At 40.8% G+C, this 22,528-nt stretch overlaps 1 protein-coding gene across 1 annotated transcript in view; it reads right to left on the reverse strand.

Moving 5' to 3' along the window:
• Positions 1-22,528, reverse strand: part of AGPS (alkylglycerone phosphate synthase) — a 282,972-nt gene that overhangs the window by 91,493 nt on the left and 168,951 nt on the right. Inside the window, exon 12 of the mRNA XM_089690442.1 lies at positions 8,225-8,276. Within this exon, the coding sequence (XP_089546568.1) occupies positions 8,225-8,276 (52 nt within the window). The remainder of the gene's footprint in view (positions 1-8,224; positions 8,277-22,528) is intronic.

Consider the following 22,528-nt stretch of genomic DNA (forward strand, 5'->3'; position numbering starts at 1 on the left):
GGACCGTCAAACTCTGCAGCCCAAGTTAAGGAGGAACTTAACACCCCCCCCCCATTTTCTTCCCCTGCTTACTGGGTTGTATTTTATCTGCAATTCAAAAACTCTCCCACCCAGTGGATCCAGCATTGTCCTGTTGAGATCCTGTTCTTTGCTGCCACCACTGGGGTCCTACACCGCTATGTTTTTGAGTGACATCATTGGGAAGCTGAATACTCTTTCGGGTTCAGCAGGTGGGCCTTCCAGTGACGTGTCACTAAGCATGCCCCCTCCTCCTTTTATGAATGAAAGACTATGCCTACTGAGAAACTTGAAGTGACTATACCAGGGGGCACAAGGAGCACAATGCTCGTCATTCACCTTGGCAAGTGACAAACATGAGGGAGCAGGACCGAAAGCACTGCAATGAAAAAAAGGTAAAAAAAAAGAAAAAAAGAAAAGAAAATATATTTGTGTAGTTGAGGGGAGGAAGGATGGAGCGGAAAGAAGCTTTTTTCCAGAGTGAAGATCCACTTTAAAAAGTCATGAGAACAGCCCGGATAGGCTGTAATGTTTAGTTTCAGGTGGGCAGTTGGGAGTGGTAGAACCACGGCTTAGCCATCTGTTTTGCAGGGCGATTGCAGCACGGCCCCATTTACTTGAAGCAAAACATAGTGGCTCCCCAGCTACTGCCTTTACAACTAAAGGGGGGGCAGTTGAGGGGCAGTAAAACCGTGGCTCAACTGTGTGCATTTACTGCCTCCTAACCAGTCACATAAGCCCTTACTACACAATAGCTCAGTAACGCACATCACAGAACTGAGAGCCAGGGCTTTGTTAAATTTGGCATTATCAGTTCTTAGGTTACACAGACTGTATCTGTTTATATTTGTGGGAGTTTTAAATGCAATGCAATTGATATACAGCACTTACATTCAGGAGGCATATGTTACTTAGAAGATATACAGTGATCACAGTTCAAAATAAAAAACACGCACTGTAAAGAGATCTACCTTCTAATGTCTTCAAGAGCACAGTGGGACTCTAAAACCCAGAGAGCTGTAAACTGCAGGCTATTACACTACTTATACTCCGAGCATCTCAGGATGTCCCAGGAAACTCTTGTAAACTTCGACAGGTGCCTGCATTTAATGCATACGTTCATTTTATAATAGGAAATTCAATTTAGATAACAGGTCTTGTCCATGTGCTCTTGGTAGCGTCATGAGGACTTCTAATTGCAAGTTTATTTTTGTGTATTTTCTCTTTTTTGGTTTTATGGCTTATGACTTGTTGGAGCTAAGCAGGGAAGTTCTTTAAAAATTTAACACCATTAAACTGTTAAGATGCGCGTGATATCTGAAACTTCCGTGCGCGAAGATATGAAGCAATAATTAATTATGACAATCCTGAGTGTTCTAAGAAGCCTGTACTTTTCACAGCCTTACACAATACCTGCAATAGCAGTAATAGGATTCCTGCATACTGCCCAAAAGTCCCGGATTCTGCAGGACCATCCTGGATTTCGACAAATCCAGTAATCCCACTCAGCACTGTCCCACAACACAACACGGCACGCCAGTGCTCGCTAACCTGCACAGCGGCGCATACCTGGAGAAAGGACGTCCAAGATGAAATAAACAGCAGCTGATTCTGCAGTTCTGCAGTGTAAACAATCAGATGCCCTGGTACTGCAGCCAATCAGAAGGTTCTGATACTCATGTGAAAGTGCCATACCTTTCCAGATCGGCTGAAAATTTCAGAACTAATTAATCTTTCCATGTTATAATCATAAGTTCATTTCCCGAACGGTGAGACTTGGTTTCTGTTTATTTCATGTAGCACTACAAGGTATGTGAATGGAGGGAGTCCTGTGAAGAGGGCTCTTGATGTTACATAGAATGCTGATGTGAAAGGGAGGCTCCTACTGTGAAAGGTGGATTCCTGATGTGAAGATTGCTAATGTTGTCAACAGATATTTCTTTATGAAGCTCTTCTATAAGTTAGAATGAAAGCAAATTTAATGGAAGAGTTTCATTTTTCTTTAAAATCTGTGTTAAACTCTAGTTTTATTTAGCAATGCTTCTTTAAGACCCTCCCATCTTGGGAAGGATGGAGGCCTTAGGCCCCAAAACAACCTTATCTTTGTGTAACACAAGTAATGGTTCTTTACAGTTTATGGTTGCCAACTCAAATACGCTGTGCAAAAGTAAGGGTGAGGAGAAAGGAAATCTTGTTAGCTAAAAGGTAGGTAGAGGAATATCCCTGATAGGCTCAAAGGGTGGTCTCTGGAGGACCAACAGGACTATGCTGAGATTCTATGAAGTCATCAGGGAATGCACAGGAGGAACAATTTGAGCAACACCCTGTATGAAGGCCTTCACAAGTGAGAATCCAGTTGAATCAAATAAGCCACTAAGGGCGGATTTGAACCTTGATGGTATTAAAAGGTCAAACGTGGATCCAGACCCAACTGTAGAAAATCCAAGATTTGTCCTATGGAGTACTTCCTGGCATGGCACTTCCTAGCCTTGCACCAGATGGCAGACAAGACAAGTGTAGGCTCCCCTTCATTTGAAGAGGGCTTGCTCTTGGACTTGGTTCCCACCTTTGACTTGGCTCTGGAGGCCTGAAAGGAAAGAAAAACTCTTTCAATCCATGATCAGTGATTATCTGATAGTTTTCAAAAAAATAAAAATAACGGTAGTTTTGCCCCCCATGACTTCCTTGATAGAGATATCTAAGGATTCACCAAACAAGCATTTCCCATGAACTTCTTGCATGGGAGCTGGACAGATAAGCATTTGAGCCAAAGAATCAATCTCATATGAACTGAAAGGAAACCCATCCTGAGTACATGAAGAGTATCTGCCAGCCAGTTGACATAATAGCACAGATTGAAAGGGAAAAGTTAAAATTGCTTGAGTACAGAAGGATTTGTCAGTATAGATCCAGATTGGACCAGACATCTATACTTCGGCATGCAGTCATGGTTGGAGTGTCAGGTTGCACAGCAGGGCCCATCATAGTGAACACTACCTTGAACAGGGAATCTAAACATATTGTCCATACGGTCCTTGAATAAAGAACAGGGACAGTAAGGATTTTGTTAGGGCAGGAAATGGCTGGGCCTACACCAGATCAGCCAACTTCTTCATGAATTCCTCCACTATAAGATACAAAAACATTTCTGTGAAAATTTTTTCAAGGTGAGGTCAGTCATCATACATACAGGTTGTAAATGTCAATGAACAGGGAAGGTCACTTTGCGGGCCAGGGCCTTTATAGGGATCCCAGCCTAATGATCTTTGGTAAGCTTGGCAAAGGATGCTCTAGGTTTAGGGATGTTTGCACTGCATTATTGAGGATAGTAACCGTAGTCTAGAGTTTGGAACAAAAGTCTTCGGACTGGTCCTCCTTGTGCGTGAGTCCTCAGAACCAGATGCGGCGCCATCCTCATCTTACTCATTCAGAAGCACAAGGGCAGTCTAAGTAATGCCAGAGGTAGACTCTGGGGGAGAAGATGAAGGGGTTCACGTGTGGTGCCTTTGGTCTGAGGCCTATGATTTCCTGTGTGTGGTGAGGGATATCCCACAAGGACTACTCATGTCCTTTACTGCAGAGCAGAAAGAATGAAACTTCTGTAACCAATCACTGAAGGCAGAGGAGCATGAACAAAGATTGCTGTGCTGCAAGTCCTGAAAAGGAACAGAGGAGCAGCTGGTCAGCATGTGAGGAAAAAGAAAACGGTTAACGCATGCACAAGGATCTCTGTGCTGCAAATCCTGGAAGGGAGTAGAGGAGCAGCTGGTCAGCACAAAAGGAGAGAGAAAATGGCTTGTACATGCACAATACAGACGAGTGGGGAAACAGGTTGCGCAGGCGCCCAAGCGACTTCAGACAGCATAACTGGCATCAAATTTAAAACTAAAAAAAAAAAAAAAAACATTCCACACTGCAATCTCTGCTGGCTGCAACAGAGTAAGTCACATCCAGTGCTCCACAGCTAACCATGAAGGGACCAGGAAACAGCAGCGGACTGGGCTCACTGTGGAGCTGAAGCCCTTGCATACTTCACAACTCACAGCACTCACATGGCAGTCAAAGGTGGATTGTATGGACAAGCCACATCCAGATCTTTGCCCTTCCAGTCAGTGTGCTCACCCTCTAAGGAGTCTTCAGAAACAGGGCTCCACTGGCAGATGGAGTCCTAGACCTGTATAGCACCCTGCAGCTAACTCAGTCCAATTTACTATAAGCCAAGGTGACGGTACAGTTCCCCAAGGCTTAGGTATGGAGTAAACAGGAAACATGCAAAAAGAAGCTGCAGTAGATACTGTATGTGGCAGCTAGAAATCTTGCTTGAAAACAAAGAAAAAATGGTTTGCTTTATTCACAGTGGATAAAAGCAATTTGTTCAGCTAAGGACAGCAAGCAAAAAACAAAAGGCATGCTGGGAATAGGGGGAGCTATACAGGGCAGTCCTTACAGCTTAAGCCAGTGTTCAGTCACCTGTAGGCAGCTGCAAAACTCATTGGTTTTGGAACTAATGTGTCCTTTGATGAATGATTAAAAATGTAGACTTCCTCCCTCTGAAAACTACACTATATTGCCAAACGTATTGGGACGCCTGCTATTACACGCACATGAACTTTAATGGCAACCCAGTCTTAGTCCGCAGGGTTCAATACTGAGTTGGCCCACCCTTTGCAGTTATAACAGCTTCAGCTCTTCTGGAAAAGCTGTCCACAAAGTTTAGGAGTGTGCAGGCCAGTCAAGTTCCTCAACCCCCAACTCGCTCATCCATGTCTTTATGGACCTTGCTTTGTGCACTGGTATGCAGTCATGTTGGAACAGGAAGGGGCCATCCACAAACTGTTTCCACAAAGTTGGGAGCATGAACTTGTCCAAAATGTCTTGGTATGCTGACGCCTTAAGAGTTCCTTTCACTGGAACTAAGGGGCCAAGCCCAACCCCTGAAATACCACTCCAAACCATAAGCCCCCCTCCACCAAACATTGCACTGGCCACAATGCAGTCAGGCAACCGTTCTCCTGGCAACCGCCAAACCCAGATACGTCCATCAGATTGCCAGACAGAGAAGAATGATTCATCACTCCAGAGAACACGTCTCCACTGCTCTAGAATCCAGTGGCGGTGTGCTTTACACCACTGCATCCGCACTTTGCATTGCACTTGGTGATATAAGGCTTGGATGCAGCTGCTCGGCCATGGAAACACATTCCATGAAGCTCTATACGCAGTATTGTGCGAATCTGAAGGCCACACAAAGTTTTGAGGTCTATAGTTATTGACTCTTCAAACAGTAGGTGACTTCTGTGCAGTATATGCTTCAGAATGTGCTGACCCCACTCTGTCATTTTACATGCCCTACCACTTTGTGGTCAGTTGCTGTTGTTCCCAGTTGCTTCCACCTTGTTATAATACCACTAACAGTTGACTGTGGAATATTTAGTAGCGAGGAAATTTCACATATGGACTTATTGCACAGGTGGCAACCTATCACAGTACCACACTTAAATTCATCGAGCTCCTGAAAGCGACCCATTCTTTCACAAATGTTTGTAGAAGCAATCTGCATGCCTAGGTAGGTGCTTGATTTTATACTGTGGCTACAGAGAGGATTGGAACACCTGAATCCAATGATTTGGAGGGGTGTCCCAAAACTTTTGGCAATATGGTGTATCTTCTTGGCCATCACACTGATCCACTGGTTTCAATAATTAAGTCACTGAGCCAAAATAAAAATGTAACGAGTAAAGACAGATGAATATTCTGACTACTTGTATGGGTCAGTGAAAATAACTAGCATTTTTAGGTGTTGTTCAGCAATGGCAGCCTACATACATCCATCTTGGCAAGAATTTCTTTTAGTTTATTTCCCTGAGTTAAGAGAAACAATGTTTCCTTTTGGTTTCTTAAAAGAAACAAAGTTTCTGTTAACCCTGGGAAAGTGACAGCTTATTCTGTGAGCTATAGTGAAGAAAAAAAAAAAAAAAAAAGCAGGCAACTGCATTTAAAAATCAGCACCGACATACACTTTGTATTGCGAAAAAAATTAGTTAACGGAGGCATTATTTTCAATGGATTTTCATTCGTAAACCGAAAATTACATTAACCGAGGCATTTATAAACCAAGGTATTACTATATTTATATACACACTCGTATACACACACACTGTATATTTGCTTAAGGGATAACCTGACCCTTAATCAAACTTGCAAAAACAGCGACAGAGCGCCAGGATCAATGTATAATAAAACCAGTACTTTATTATAAGCGGATCACCCCTCACCTGTGACGTGTGTCTTCCCTTTGACAGAAGCACAATCCTATGCAATGTCCTTTTGTCTCTTTCAGTCAGCTGGCCATGTCTGTAACAATCATGCACACAGGGAGAGGCGCAGTTCTCCATTTTGCTCCAAACTTCAGCATTTTGGTATTTCTCTTAAATTCCAAATCAGTCTCCCTCCTCCGATTTTCCCCCTCCCTCAGGAATGCAATCAGTGTATGATGCTGAGCTCCCTGCCTAACAATCCTTTTACCAAATAAGGCATTTGGGTTCTGTTGTAAGAAGATACCATTGATGTTGAGTAGAAAAGAGGCTGTTATGTTTTGTGTGTAGTGAGAGAAGTGAGGACCGTCTGCGTTTTAACATCTAGCAGACAGAGAGAAAGCAATGTCTCCTGCGATGAACCAACAAAACTAGCAGTCGAGACACAGAAAGCATCCTTGCGCTCATAGGACTGGAAACTACTTAACCCCAGGCATATATTTGGCAAGTACTTATCTACCTAAACTTCTTTCTGTTATCTGTTTGCTGTGCTCTGTATATTGTTATAATGTTACATCTTTTTTCTGTAAATATTTCTACTGCACCCTTTTGATCTTTTAGTAATAAATCTTACTTTCTGAAAGTGTTGAACTGTTTCTATAGCTCTTTAATGTGACTTACGAATCCCTGCCGCTGAAGAGCGCTATGAGTGTTTAACCCTCTGTATAACCTGTCTGTGGAGATAGCGGTTTACCGACGATTAACCAATCATCCTAGTGTATTGCTGAGCTTCCTCTTTCTGTACAAAAAGGAGATGGTGGCAGTGTGAAGGGTTAATTGCGGAATTAACCTGACCCAGTAACAAACGCTCCCAGGCTGCAGGTACATCGATTGTGGTCCAATTAGCTGGAAAATCGCTGTGCAGGGTGCAGCATTGTTACGCATGTGACATCGTGGTTTTAGATTGGCTAGTCCTTGGGTCACAAGTTTGGTGAGAAGGTCTGGGGTCTGATGCAGCGCCCGTCACAATGTCGGCCGTGCTTCTGCTTATCAGACAATGGTTTCCCAGAAACTGTATATGCGGTCATAACCTTTGATACTGTAGCTCACAACACTGCAAAAAACTGTCAACTTCAGTCACAGAGGCACCAACAATTTGCCCTCTTTGAAACACAGTAAGCTCTGACATGACTGTATTACTAGCATCGCATGCAGCGAATGACAAAAGTGAGGCTTCCCACTTGTTAGATAGGTGTCTCATCACACAGCAAAAGCAAAAGAATGTTACATCACTTCTGCTTGCAATGAGAAACATGCCGTCACATTTTCCACATTTTGTCCAACGTGTGTGTGTGTGTGTAATTAATTAATATATATACACATATACACACACACACACACACACACACACATACACTAATAAAATTAGAAATAAATTAAAAAAGTGTTGAAAAACAATACAGCAAACTTGAAATCTTTACAATATGAAACGTGAGCCTGGGCTATTTCTATATCATACAATTAGTTTGTGGTATCACCTAAGCGTATAAATATTTATTAGTTGTCTGATAAAATAAAGCATATAATATACAACTGGTAAGCTCACTCTTCTTTGTGCTGACAATTTAGTTCTGTCTGATACCTTGCACAATTTATTCTTCTGAAGTTCATTTGTTCCCTCAGTCAAATACAGGAGAGTGACTGTTCACTAATTAAGGTTCCAATCCCTAACTGTACTCTTCAGATAACTGGACGGCATATTAACAAGACATTGTGAGGGTTAAAATAATTACATATTGATTGGTATTGATTGAGAAACAAGCCGGTGTGTCTGATGTTATAATCCTGTTGCAGTATTTTGCAGGCACATTAGGGACTGGATACATGTGCTTATTTACACTGTCTCATCAGCACAAATAGTTACGCACACTAAGCAAAACCGTGACACTTACCGAACTGAAACTGAGCATTGTCCATAAGGCGAATCGAAGCTGGAGCACATCTCTGAAACAGAAAGATAGGTACACATAAAAATAGGGCATCAAGTGAAGAAAATAAGAATATCTTCACACTATGGGCGACATAAAAATATACCCACATGGAGTAAGCCAAAAACAGCCAATAGCCAATCAGTAACTAAGCAAGCAGCAAATGAGCCCCACAAGTCTTGATATTTGCAAGCAAAAAGAATTTCTGAAACATCACTTGCAATAATCAGATTGTGTGGGAGTCAGAGGCCAGTTCTATACAAAAACTCAGATTTTAGTTTAGCATGGTTACAGGTAAGGTTCCTAATATCACTTGGGACCATAGTAAAGACAGATTTCCAGCAGAATTAATGATTCCATCCAACTGCCTTAAGGCCTAGTTCACACCATCCGTGCAGAAAAACTGATGGAAACGGACGCACAGATTTCACTTGCAGAGACATCAGTTTTCATGTGCGTGCTAATGAGCTTTATACACGCTATAGATTTCTGCACAGAAAAAAATCTGCACGTGATACTAGTGTTGTGGTGTGAACAGGGAAAATAAACTGATTTCATTAGCCCTTGCAGATCACATGCAGAGAAAAAAAAAAAAAAAGGACAACTCTGCACCATGGTGTGAACATGCCCTAAATCTCGAATGAAGTTCCACACCATTTTTGCTCTTCATAGCCCTGTACTGTAACTGATTATTACTTGTAAGCTGCCTTAAACACCCTTTTGTTAGTTTCCCACACTCCTATTCCAGTGCTCTAAGCAAGGATAGATGAATAACTGGTAAAACCCACATCATGAGTGTCCTTATACATTCATATTGCACTGAACAAAAGGTAGGCATTATTGGACAAGTCTATGAGATTATCAGGTGCACTGGAAGGGGTAGTCAAACTTTAGTGCCTAAGAGACCGTGCAATTATATTTACAGTTGCAAAAATAATTATTTGATCCCCTGCAGATTTTGTAAGTTTGCCCACTTACAAGGAAATGAAGGGTCTATAATTTCTATCATAGGTGTATTTTAAATGATAGAGACAGATTATCAACCAAAAATCCAGAAAAAACATGATACAAATTTTAGGAATTGAGTTGCAGTTCAGTGAGCAAAATATGTATTTGATCCCCTACCAACAATAATTCTGGCTCCCATAGAATGTGCTGATGTGGTACACAGATTAGCCCTATCAATTTAAGAAGGTGCTCCTAACAACAGCTCATTCTGTGTATAAAACACACCTGCCCCCAGAATCTTTCTTCCATTCAAACCTCACCACCATGGGCAAGACCAAAGAGCTGTCAAAGGACATCAGGGATAAGAGTCTAGACCTGCAAAAGGCTGGAATGGGCAACAAGACCATCAGCAAGAAGCTTCGTTGAAAGGAGACAACTGTTGGAGAGATTATTTGCAAATGAAAGAAATACAAAATAACCATCAAATCGCCCTGGAGTCTGCAGCTCCATGCAAGATTTCGTCTCATAGGGTAAAGGATGATCATGAGAAAAGTGAGGGATCAGCCCAGAACTACACAAGAGGCGCTTGTGAATGATATCAAGGCAGCTGGGACCATAGTCACCAAACAAACCATTGGTAACACAAAACGCCTCCATGGCTGAAATCCTGCAGCACTCACAAGGTCCACTTTCTCAAGAAGGCACATGTACAGGCCGGTCTGAAGTTTGCCAATGAACATATAAGTGATTCAGAGAAGGATTGGGAGAAAGTACTGTGGTCAAATGAGACAAAAATTGAGCTCTTTGGTATTAACTCGACTCAGCCATGTTTGGAGCAAGAAAAATGCTGACTATGACCCTAAGAACACCATCCCCACTATGAAGCATGCAGGTGGAAACATTATGCTTTGGAGCAGTTTCTCTGCTAAAGGTACAGGCAGATTTTGTCGTATTGAGTGGCCAATGGACGGAGTCATGTATTGTAAAATCTTGGATGAGAACCTTCTTCCCTCACCCAGAACACTGAATATGGGTCGTGGATGGGTCTTCCAGTAGGACAATGACCAAAAACATACGACCAAGGCAAGAAAGAAGTGGCTCAAGAAAAAGCACATTAAGGTCATGGAGTGGCCTAGCCAGTCTCCAGACCTTAATCCTATAGAAAATTTATGGAGGGAGCTGAAACTTCGAGTTTCCAAGTGACAGCCAAGAAACCGTAAAGATTTAGAGAAGATCTGTAAAGAGGGGACCAAAATCCCTCTTGAGATAATATAATCAAATCATTATTTTCCCCACTGTGGAAACACTATGCAATTGCTATATAAGGGAAATGAAAGAGTATGAATATTAATGTGGAACGTCACACTTTCAATTAACATGAATCCTTATACTGCTAGCATTAGTAAATAGATAGGAAAGCATATCATATTTACTTGTTTGAAACTTTTTTTTTTAACATTTCTTCAGTTACTTCCTGCTCTTCAAGCCTACGCAAATGATGTTATACATCCCAAGAGTCGTCAGGAAGGGAGGAGGGAAGCATTTCCTCAGCCAAGTACACCCTTCAGCATGCATGCCTGAGCAAAAGGCAGATGGATTCCAAGAAGTAAATGCTACAAGAATCATCTGCCCTTACTCAAGCTGGATGTGGCTAGAAATGCTAGGGGAGTGGTTTGCAAAGGGATTTCTCAACACAATAAAAGCATGCAGACATGGATGGATGGATGGGTGAGTTTGTTTTGAACATTAAAACTTAATGAAATAACGTTTTTGGTTTGTATGCCACAAGGTAGATCTTCTTTAAGGTTTTCTGTACCATGCCAATGACTTGATTTGTGCTTCCTGTAAAATGATGGCTGCACACTAATCTAATGGACGCTTTAAAATGTGGTGACAGGATAGTAACTGATTAAACCAACCTGTGCAAACCCAAAATTTAAAGTAGAACTATAGGCAAATTTGTTTTTGTTGCTTTTTTTTATTTTGGATAGAGTAAGGGAGGGTTACAAACCTCTGTCATTGTTTGCCATGCGTGTCCTATTGGGGAGATTTCCCTTCAATTCCTGTTCCATAGCCAAAACAGGGAGTAAGAGGATTCTCCCTGCAAATTAAGGGAGTCCCTTGGGGTCCCCAGAACTAGTGCCCTGATTGAAAGATACACCCTCTTATTTTTCTGGGGACAAACCAAAATTTAGGATTTTCTTTTACTTTCCATTTTAATGAGAACGGTAAACAGGACATATAGTGAGGGCGAATCTCCCTAATGGGGACACAGCCAGCAATAAAAACTGGCAGGAGTTCTAATCCAGTTCCACTTTATTCAAAAATTAGAAAAAAAAAAAAAAGATTGCCTTTAGTTATACTCTAAGTTTTAGAAATGTATTTGCAACCAAGTAACAAGCACCAAAGTCTAAATTTAGGGCCATGAAGTAAAGTTGTGGACCAGCATTCTGTCATCTAAAGATAGCTTCATAGTGGTGGTAAAGGTCTCAAACAACTTGTGCAAAATGGACCATAAGTCAGTCTCAGGGACCAACACCACATTATGCATGTGTGTTTTCTTGATACGAATTTTCAGTGGCATTCAACAAGCATTTATGAACAAAATGCACATGCATGAACAAACAACCATGGGAAAAAATGCAGATGTGTTTTTTTGTCCTTTGACAACCATTAAGTGTGCTTTTAAAATATAAATAAATAAAAATGCAAGAACAAGTGTAATCGGGTCCCAAAACTTCCCAACTTGCCAAGTCTGCTAAAGTGAAAGCGGATTGCTAAACTATAGAAGGAGGTGTTCATCCGAAAGATGTACATTACCCAGTTTGCTTCCATAAGAATACACCTTCTACTAGCTTTAAATAAAACTTACAGAGACAATTGATCCACAAAAAGGTCACGTCAACTGAAAAGTCACAACCACTGGTTTACATGCTTGTACCAAGTTAGTGCCATAGACAGCACCAACACCTTTGCATGGTCCACTTATCATGTCTAATGAAAATAACCTGCTAAAAGTATCTGCCTAAGTTATGTGTAAAGCAAAAAGTCAGATGTGATACTTGACTCATCCCTGTACTCTGAATGTCTGGGTGTGATGTTGCAGTTCTTCAAGGAAAATGTTTAGGGAATGAAGAGCAGGCCAAATCACACTAGAAGACACTCAATTTCAATGCAAGAACATCTTCTAACCAGGAGCAGTTTGAGGTCACCCTTGCCTAGGTGCTGTGGCTGGAAGATGGGCATAGGACAAATAAAAAATCGAATTTCTTTTGTAGTTCACAGGTACATTTTGCACATACTCATGGCACGTGATTTTTACATAGGGAGAAGACCCATAGATCATAAGCAGATCTGGCATTTTATGGCAAGGTCCGCTTTTATGTAATTTTCTAGTGAAATCATCTGATATTTGCCATCTGTGCAAAGATTAGGAGTGAACATTTAAATACAAGCATTTAACAAGGATGAGGAATTACATAAATGTAACAAAAACACACTGAAGATGCAGAGTGCTGCTATGCACAGATCTTGTATTATTAGCAGCAGCTGAGGAACAGGTGTTTAACACGATAGGAAGTAGAATCCCAGAGGGGTCTGATAACAGGGATTGCAGCTCTCGAGGAATGGAAACACACAGGTCAGTGGTCTGCTGTGAGATGCAGCATAATTCACCCAGAGGCCACAGCTCTGGTTATCTGCCTGCACAGACATTACATAGGTAGGACAGACATGAGCCATAGACCAGGCTGATACCATTATACAATCTGCTCATAATCTTCAGACGTTTTTCATTCCTTGTCTGAACATACAAGTTTTGTTCTTTTTCTATACTTCTTCATTTCAAAGTGTGCATACACAGAGCTCCCTGGATTTATCGGGAAGTAACATTGCATGATTGACTGCTTTATTTGTTCATTTTTAAAGCATTATCTTCCATTCCTCGCCCATCTGTAGAGTTTACATGCTTCCAGCTTACATGCCTCTTTAAATTGGTGCAAGATGCTGCCTTAAAGAGCTACTACTGTGATAAATAGTGCCTGTTATTCACATCTTTGTTCACAGATTATTATTTATAATTTCCTCCATATTTACATGCAGGCTAAGCTGACCAGCAGAAGTGACAATGACAAGGGAAGGAAAAACTATAAAACAAATTATTTAAACCATATATAAAAATTTATAATGGGCACCTCTCTGGGTTACAGTTTTACCGACCCTTCTGTGTATCTTCATGATAGTCTATAGTGTAAATGAGAAACATGGCTAGTTAATCGGAATTTACTGCGGGTGACAATGCCAGGCCAGGCAACGTACTGATGCGTCACCTGGCACATGAGCACTAGCATGATCCTGTGACTGCAGGACATCACAGCCCTCGGTATCAGTCGAGGTATCATGTAATCACTAAGACTGATCATAGCCAAAACATTATATTATGTAAACAAAGTGTCATGAATGCCTTTCCATTCATGACAGCTTGATTACTGTTGTGATGCTGTGATTGGCCCACAGCTATCACATGGTACCTGGCAACCTGCACCATTTGATTAGCTGTGGCCAATCACAGCATGTCAACAATAAGCAAGTGGTCATGAATGGAAAGCCATTAATGACAGCTAAAATTATTGCTTATAGCACTGACCATCACTGTTATAAGCAATACCAGTGTAAAAAAATTCCTGATCACCAAGGCCCCCCCCCCCCCTCCCAGAATAGTACAGTGTCACTATGGTGACAGTAAACTACTCTGCTGAAAGCATGTAAAAAAAAAAAGTAAAAAAAAAATAAAGACTAAATAATATACACAGATTAGGGTTATTTTTTATCAAAGAAATGTAGCAGAATACATATTGGCCTAATTATATCAAGAAACTCATTTGTTGGCAAAATTTTATAACTAAAATTAAGAAAAACTTGTTTTTTGGTGGTAATTTTCAGTTACAGAGCAAAAAAAATTACAAAAAAAGTGGCAAATAAATACTACCAAACGAAAGCTCTATATGTGAAAAAAAATGATAAAAAAACGTAATTTGGGTACAGTTTTGCATGAACAAGCAACTGCAAGTTAAAGTAGTACAGTGCTAACAAAAAAAAAAGCCTTGGTCATGAAGGGGGTAAAACCTTCCAGAGGTCAAGTGGCTAAACAACATAAATATATGCAATATAAACATTTATAAACAATATAATACAATAATTTATAAAATAGGGTTACTTTAAAATTATTTATATGACAGTCCTATTTATGACTTGTGACTCCAAGGCAGGAAGAGTTGAGAATATGGCAGTGCTGTGGGGCAAAGGTAAGTGGATCGCAAGGCTTGCTGCACAGAATAATAAATTCTTTGCCAGATGCAACAAGTATTAAAAAAAAAAAAAAAAAAAAAAAAAAAAAGCAAAAAAACCCACTTAATTCACAATATTGGTCCATTACCATTCTGGTTGGATTTCCTTAAAGCTGCTCTATCGGGGGGTTGGGAACCCCCTGTTTTAGACTCCGATGGAAAGAATCATTAGTGGGTTAGTGGTCAGAACTTCTGCCTAGGTCCCCAGTTTGAATCCCTGTCAAGTCACTAATTGCATGGGGTTTGCATGTTCTTCCTATGGTTGTGGGATCTCCTCTGGGTACTCTTGTTTTCTCCTACATTTCAAAGACATGCTGGTAGGATAATTGCCTCTTCTTCAAAGTGGCCCTAGTATGAGTGTGCATGCATGAGAGAAAGCTACCTTGAATTATAAGCTCCTTGAGGGCAGGGACTGTATGAACATACAGTATGTAAAATACTGTGTAAATGGTCAGGGCCTGTAATAAATTAATAACCGAGTCATATCTGGCAAAAACGGTAAAACAGTCCAATTCCATGCTTAACATGCCTTAGTATAGTCATTCAGCCAGTAGGGATAAAAACTGAAAAGACCTTTCTGGTGCTGCAACAAAGGCAGCATTAAGCCGGCCATACATGGGTCTTATTCCAAAAGAATTCTCTTTAGAAAATCTTTTCTAAGAATTTTCGTTTCAATTTCGCACCATTAGTGGACCACAGAAATGGCACATTTTTGTGCAGCCATCGAATTTGAGTGACTGGGCATGTTGGAAATTTTTTGAAAAACTAAGGAATTTCTAATCAATGATGGGAGAATCGTGCGAGAAATATAATCGAAAAAGAAATGAGCATGAGCTATGACCTGGAAAGAAAAGAAAATTCTTGGCCACGAAAATTCTTTTCTGTAGAAACATGAGAAATTGAAGGCTTGGTTGTTCGAATTTTGAAATTAATGGTGGCACCATCGAATTACAAAATGCACAAAATTTCCAATTTTCTAAAGAAAATTTGTTCGAAATTCAACCCATGTATGACCTGCATTACTGCTTGTTTATTACAATAGCTTAGCAGTGTAACAGATGGCATTGCGCCTGAAAATATACAATTCTCCCGCAAAGGAGAGAAATTTATACACTACAGTGGGTTATAAGATACACTGTTTATAAGGCTAGAAATCCCTGATCAAAAGTCAGGAAACCATCACTCAGATCGATGTGAGAACACATTTGTTTTGCCAACATTTACTCGCCAGTAATGACAAACCCTAACCAAACTAATATATACCACAGGCCCCTACATCCAAACACAGGAAGGAAAGTTAATGTCAATGGTGATTTATAGGCAGGGTGGACGTGTGCTGTTTTTTAAGTGCCACCGATTCCAACCTGGTAGTTGCAGAGGCAGAGCTGGTCATTTTGAGCTTTGATTCTGTGACCCATAACACTGCCCTGGTTCCTGTAATTATATAACCCATGTGGCTGGAAAGGAGGAAACAAAGCCATCTAATAAATCAACAGCTCCCCAAGACACTGAAAATATTTTGCTGCAAATTTGCAGACCTACTGACAACAAACGAGGTTAAAACAAAAAGAAAGAAAAAGAAATTCCAATAATTTATGTAATCATGTTCAGTTAAAATGCATACACAATGCACCATTTATTAACACAGATTAAATCAACAGAGTATTTGCTGAAACCTGTAACAGGTCTAAAATCTACAAAAATAGTTTTTATCCAAAAAAGAATTTAGGGTAGGCTGTATATAGCAGAACAGTATAAAGAACTGATCAACTAAAATTAGACAGCCCAGAACAAGAAAAACACAGAGAAGGAGGTTTACTAAAACTGGAACATTTATAAACTGATTGGCTACCATGCACAGCTGCACCAGATTCGAACTTCAGCTTGTTCAGTTAGGTTTTGGCAATAAAACCCGGAAGCCGATTGGTTTCTATGCAGAACTGCACCTGATTTTGCACTCTTCAGCTTTAGTCCTCATGCACACAGCGGCTGTTTTTGGCTTTTAAATGTTTTTTTCTACAGCCAGTAAACCCCCCAGCATGTTATCCTATATGTCCTTGCACACAGACTGTAATCAATGTTTTTTGGCTGGAAAAAAACCCCAAGACTAGTGGGTTTCTAGAGGAGTTGTTTTAGCGCCAACGCTGAAAATGCGGCAAAGTGCCGCAGACAAGCATTTTTGGACTTTTTTTTTTAACCAAAAATAAATACTTTTTTTGGTCAAAAAACGCTAAAAACCGCAAACGCGGAAAAACGCCGCTAAACACTAATGCAAAAATGCGAACAAAAAGCTGAAAAACTCATGTTTTTAACGTGACTTTACACAGCTAACATTACCAGTGTTATCAAAATGTATCGTGTGCATGAGGGGTTAGCAAATAACCCCTCTGTGTTTACATGTAAACCTGCAACTCACATTTTTAAAAAGCAGGCAAACGTTTCCTGTAAGACAAACCTTCCTAAGGCTGGCCATACATTATACAATTTTCTTTAGGAAATTGCTGTAGATTTACCAAAAACCATATAATAGGAGGTCAAACCTAACAACACTTTCAATTAGTATCAAGTATCCAATTAGGCAGGCTCTTGCACTACATAGTTGAAGGTAAATCTAAAGGAAATTGGGCAGAAATTGGACAGAAAATTGTATAGTGTATGGCCAGCCTTACACTAAATAAAAACAGAACTAAAAGGCAAACTTTTTTTTTTTTTTCCAGTTTGGATAGGAGTAAGGGAGGGTTATAACCACTGTCTGTGTCCTACTGGGGAGAGGTCCCTTCACTTCCTGTCCCATAGCCAAAGCAGAAAGTGAGAGGAACTCCCTCCAAAGAGAAGGAATCCCTGATTGTCACCAGAACTAATGTTCCCATGGGAAGATTTCCCCTCCATTCCTGTTCTGGTGACAAACTAAAATTTGGGATTTTCTTTCACTCTTGGGTGAGAACAGTAAACAATGGCACAGACAGCAATAAAGACCTAACAGACCTAACAGATGCTCTATTACCTCTCCACTATATCCAAAACGCAAAAACAAAAAAGTGTTTGCCTTTAGGTATACTTTAATACAGAATAATTTTTGAGATGACAATATTTCAGTAATTACTATCTTACTAATTACATTCTGCAACTACATGTGGCTTGCGTTTTCATGCAGAGGTGACTTGTGGAGATCACTTACACTGAATACTCGTGGTAAAATCTTCTAGTGCAGGGGTCTCCAAACTTTCTAAAGAAAGGGCCAGATTATGGTCCTTCAGACTTTGGGGGGCCGGACTGTGCCCAATGGAAGTAAACAATGCCCAGACTTTGATATTAGGGGGAGAAGCAGTTGGTGTCAGTGGGAGGAAAAGTGTCCCATTTTTGTTGGCAGTGGAAGGAATCATGCCCCATTGTTGGTGTCAGTGGAAGAAATAGTGCCTCAGAGGTGGTGTCAGTAGCAGGAATAATGCCTAAAGGGCTGTAAAAAGGCAAGCAAAGGGCTACACCCAGTCCCAAGGCTGCAGTTTGGATAGCACTGTTCTAGTGGATCATGCTTTTCCTAGGCAAAGAAAGGCATATACTCCAATCACCCTAGGCAGCTTATACTTTCATTCTTTTCACTCTCCTGCCACTCTGCTCAGCCTCAGGAAGCAAAGAAAAGGAGCTCTGCTCAAGTCTGATTTGCAGTTGAAGCTTTCACAGGTCAGTTAGTTTCCCCTCCTTCAGGCGAAACTGCAGGGCCAAGCACCGGAGTTGTCACCCAGGGTGAAACAAAGGCTCCTCTATCTCCGATAGTACCAGAATTTTCCATCACTCCCAGCAGATCAAGGTAACAGCAGTGGATTGAAGTGGAGGTTAAGTATTTGCTGCTGGGGGTGGGGGGAGGGGGCGGACAGGCCTTAGCGTGACTCTGTTGCATTGCCCTGCGGAGGCAAAGCCCAAGTTTACTTTAAACCCAAGAGAAATATTGAAGGTGATATAGTTGACCTTGTGAAAATGCTAGTTGTCTGGCTTTTATAGTGACCCAATGGTTTTAATAACTTCTGAGTCACTGATCAAGACAAGAGTGCACATAAAGGAAGGCAGCATAAAAACAGAAGTCCTTAGCTGGTTGACAAGCCAAGAAACAGGCAAACGTGAATACTCTAACAATAATTACAGAGCATTAAAGGCCAAAGTCAACCTTTTATGAAAAATATAATCAATGCACTTATTTGTGCATAAAATAGGGGCCTGCAAAGCATTGCACTTGCAATGAGTGGATTGTGGGTGCGGTGTCTGCGCACTCTCCTTCCAGTTTTTTGCCCCTACCTCCATATTGGCTTGGAAGGAAGGCTGGAGGAAGAGTGAATGGACTATGAGGGAGCTGATCATCTCATGGGATGGGGGCTGGAATATGTTATACCCTACAGGTGTAACAGGTAGTATGTTCTTAAAAGTGAACTTAGACTTTAAAAAGCAATCATTCATACTGGTTTCTACTAATTTGAGCACTTAATTTCTCTCTGTACTCAGTTACTACAGTACAGCAACTATGACCTAATTGAAAGCAGAGAATTGTTCGGTGGTGTTGTAAAAAATAGAATCAAGTATTATCTAATTTTCTGGCAATGAAAAACAAGCTGATTTGCAACATGAACCCTTGAAAACCGAGTCTCTGCCCTTCCTATGCACTACATCATCCTAATGACATCACAGATCACAGAGCCAAGTGATGCAGGTTTACATCATGTGAATAGCACTGGATGGATTTACATAGTTATCAGCTGTGCAACGTTAAAGAGAGCCAACAGCAAAAATTAACCAAGTTTCCTAAAAGAGATATTGGGATAATATAAAATGTAATGCTGCACACAGCAAGATCATACATACATGAATGGATCTTACTGCCTTGAGGCAGCGGGGTCAAAACGGCACACTTCTAACTTCTAAATATAAATGCTCAAATTGGCAACCTGCTTATGTTTAGTTTATCTAGAGCCTTTTTTTAGTTTTAAAAAGATAGTGGCCACAAGTTAGAGTCCGTGATTCTCCCTCTCTGCTTACACTGGAGACCACAGTCACCGGGACAGAAAGTGAAGAATACTTAAAAAAATTTGAGTTGTCATCAGAACAGGAATAGAGGGAAAGTTTTCCAAAGGGGACATCTGTTCCATTGACAGCTAAGGATTTCCCTTCCTTTGCAGAGCTCTTCTTGCAAGTCCAGTTGTTGTTTTTTTAAGATAGAAAGCCAAGGAAAATCTCCACAATAATTAATAAAAAACTAAGTAATGTTTTAGCTTTACATATCCTAAAACAGAAAGGTAAGAAAAAGAACAAAAAGGAAAAACAATAATGGCTGTGATAGTTTGTCTGACATGCAGATTGTTTCTGGAAAAATCAGCTAACTGGAAGTTATGCACAAGACCACCTGATCTGGTTGCTTTTGTCGCATATCTCATGACTATGGGTAGTTTAATCCCCTGTTCCACAGCACCGGCATCCCTTTTTTACGGTCTGTACGCACAGGGAGCAGGAACAATCAGCGATCATGCTTTTGCTGTGATTGGCTGTCACAGTGGTTATATGATCTGGAGCTGGTCCTGCTAGTTACCAATTGTTATCCATAAATCGCTCTCAGTCTGCACTATGTGTGGTGGGGGAGTATTGTTAGGGCCAGGAAAAAGGCTTCATCCACAAATGAAGGCTCATGCAAAATATTCAAGCATAATCACAAGGTACTACCACTCTGTTGTTTAGTTGTGCTCACAATTACTTCCTTCTTACTCAATAAGCAACCAAGACAACATCTATGTTTGCTGTACTTTCAGTATCATACAGAAAACATTATGAGAAAGATTTATTAAAACTAAAAAAATCAAATTCTGATGCAGCTCTGCACATAAACCAATCAGCTTCCAGGCTTTATTGCTAAAGCTTAAGGCTCCATTCACACTGGATGTTTTGATAACGCTGGTAATGTTAGCTGTGTAAAGTCACATTAAAAACGCACGTTTTTAAATTTTTGTTTTGCGTTTTTGTATTCGTGTTTAGTTGCATTTTTTAGCAGTTTTTAGAGTTTTTTTGTCAAAAAAAGTCCAATAACGCTGGTTTGCCGCAATTTACCACGTTTTTCAGCGTTAGAGCATTTGCATAGCTAAAAAACTCCAATAGAAACCCACTAGTTCTGGGAGTTTTTTTCCCAGCCCAAAACACCTCTGCCAAAAAACGTTGATTACAGTCTATGTGTGCATGGACACATAGGATAACATGCTGGGCAGTTTACTGGCTGTAGAAAAAAAAAAAGTCAAAAGCCAAAAACAGCCGCTGTAAAAACGTCCAGTGGGCATGAGGACGCATTGAACGAGCTAAAGTTAGAAGCGGATTGGCTACCATGCACAGCTGCATTCGATTCCGAGCGCTCCAGTTTTAGTAAATCTCCCTCTACTCTTATGATCAGGAACCAAGAAATATTTACTAACCTTGAGTACACGGTACTAATTCAAAAGTGTGGACAAGAATCAAACTGCAATGCATTTCATTTATAAGTCTTGACTTGCCTACTTACAGCACCTTTATTAATAAGTACCTCAAGATCAAAATAGTATAGTAGATGACTTAATAGATCCTCTTGGGGGTTCCAATGCAGCACCAGTGTTGACACTAGGCTATGGCACCTACTTTGGATCAGCAACATTTGCTAGTGTGTGGACTCATCAGATTGATTTATCATCAGCCAGTGGGTTAATGGCTCCAGTATCAATGTAACCTGGTGGCAAGGAACGGATATGTCCAAGAAAACGTGGAGCAGAAGAAATACAGTATTTAGGCTGTCACTGTTAAGTGCCTTCTGAAAATACCAGCTACCTGTCTCCAACTTTCAGTCCCCCTCCTTGAACAAGTGTGCAGCAAGTGTAGCTAGAACTCCTCAGCTGCACAATTGATCCAGCTCAGTGACTTAAAGTGTTACTAAACCCAGGACCCTGCATTCACTATATCTGGTCTCCCATATTATTTTAGTAAATATAAACTACTAAATACATTTTCTCATCAGCAGTTAGAGCAGTCTTGTGACTTCTATCGGTGTTCAGCCAAGCACTAGCTAAAGCTTGTAGGAGCAGTTTTCTTTCTGCTCTAGGAGGATGCAAAACCCCTGACCTCTGTCTGGGCAGTTCTGACTGGCCCTTATGCTGATCACATGCACTCTTCCAAGAAAAAAAAAAACCCTCTTTAGCAATACACAACAAGCTGAGCATGTGCAAAATGGCTACGGTTCAGTTTATCTTATGAGGAGATAAGAGGTGGTCGCTTAAACAAGGGGCAGAACAGAGCAAAAATGATCAAACGGCCTTTTTACACAATGCAGAGGATATCCCTTAGGGTCCACAGTGAGTATAACAAGCATGCTTTACTGCATACACAGGCTGATTTTACTGTTGTGGGTTTAGTAACACTTTAAAGTATCAAATCATTAGATAACATGACAACCTGATAAGTGGCATTTTTTGAGGAAAAGGTCTACATGGAGTTTTCCTTCCACACTGGGTCCACCTACTTGCTTTCTGAATCACTGTATATACTAGCATGACGCTATAGACAGGCAACTAACATTTCAGGAGGCAGTAATCGTATTTTCTCAGTACATGCGGTCTTTAAATCTGATAATATACACCCCCTCCTTTTCCCCAGCAGGGTATAGTCCCTAATGCATGGTTCATCCATCTCCCCAATATAGGAGTTTACCCCGGGAAAGCACAGGAGTTAAAGTTTAGCAGGGTGGGTAATATCACTGTCCCAACCCAAAGGAAAGTTTTCAGGACTGTATTTTGGGCGCTCAGGCTTGATCATGGTCACATGGGGGAGGAAGTCATATATTCCACCTTACCAGGAAGCCCTGGCTCTATTGGACAACAGAACAAAGGAGCACAGACTGGTAAGTATAGTTTGTGGAGGGTGGACTATCAGCAGACCCCTGAATGTGCAAAGTCAAAGTCTCTCTTAAAGTATCAGTTCTGGA

Source organism: Staurois parvus, unplaced genomic scaffold (assembly GCF_062004578.1).
Source record: "Staurois parvus isolate SC_StPar_1 unplaced genomic scaffold, SC_StPar_1.0 ptg000530l, whole genome shotgun sequence".
Lineage (NCBI taxonomy): Eukaryota > Metazoa > Chordata > Amphibia > Anura > Ranidae > Staurois > Staurois parvus.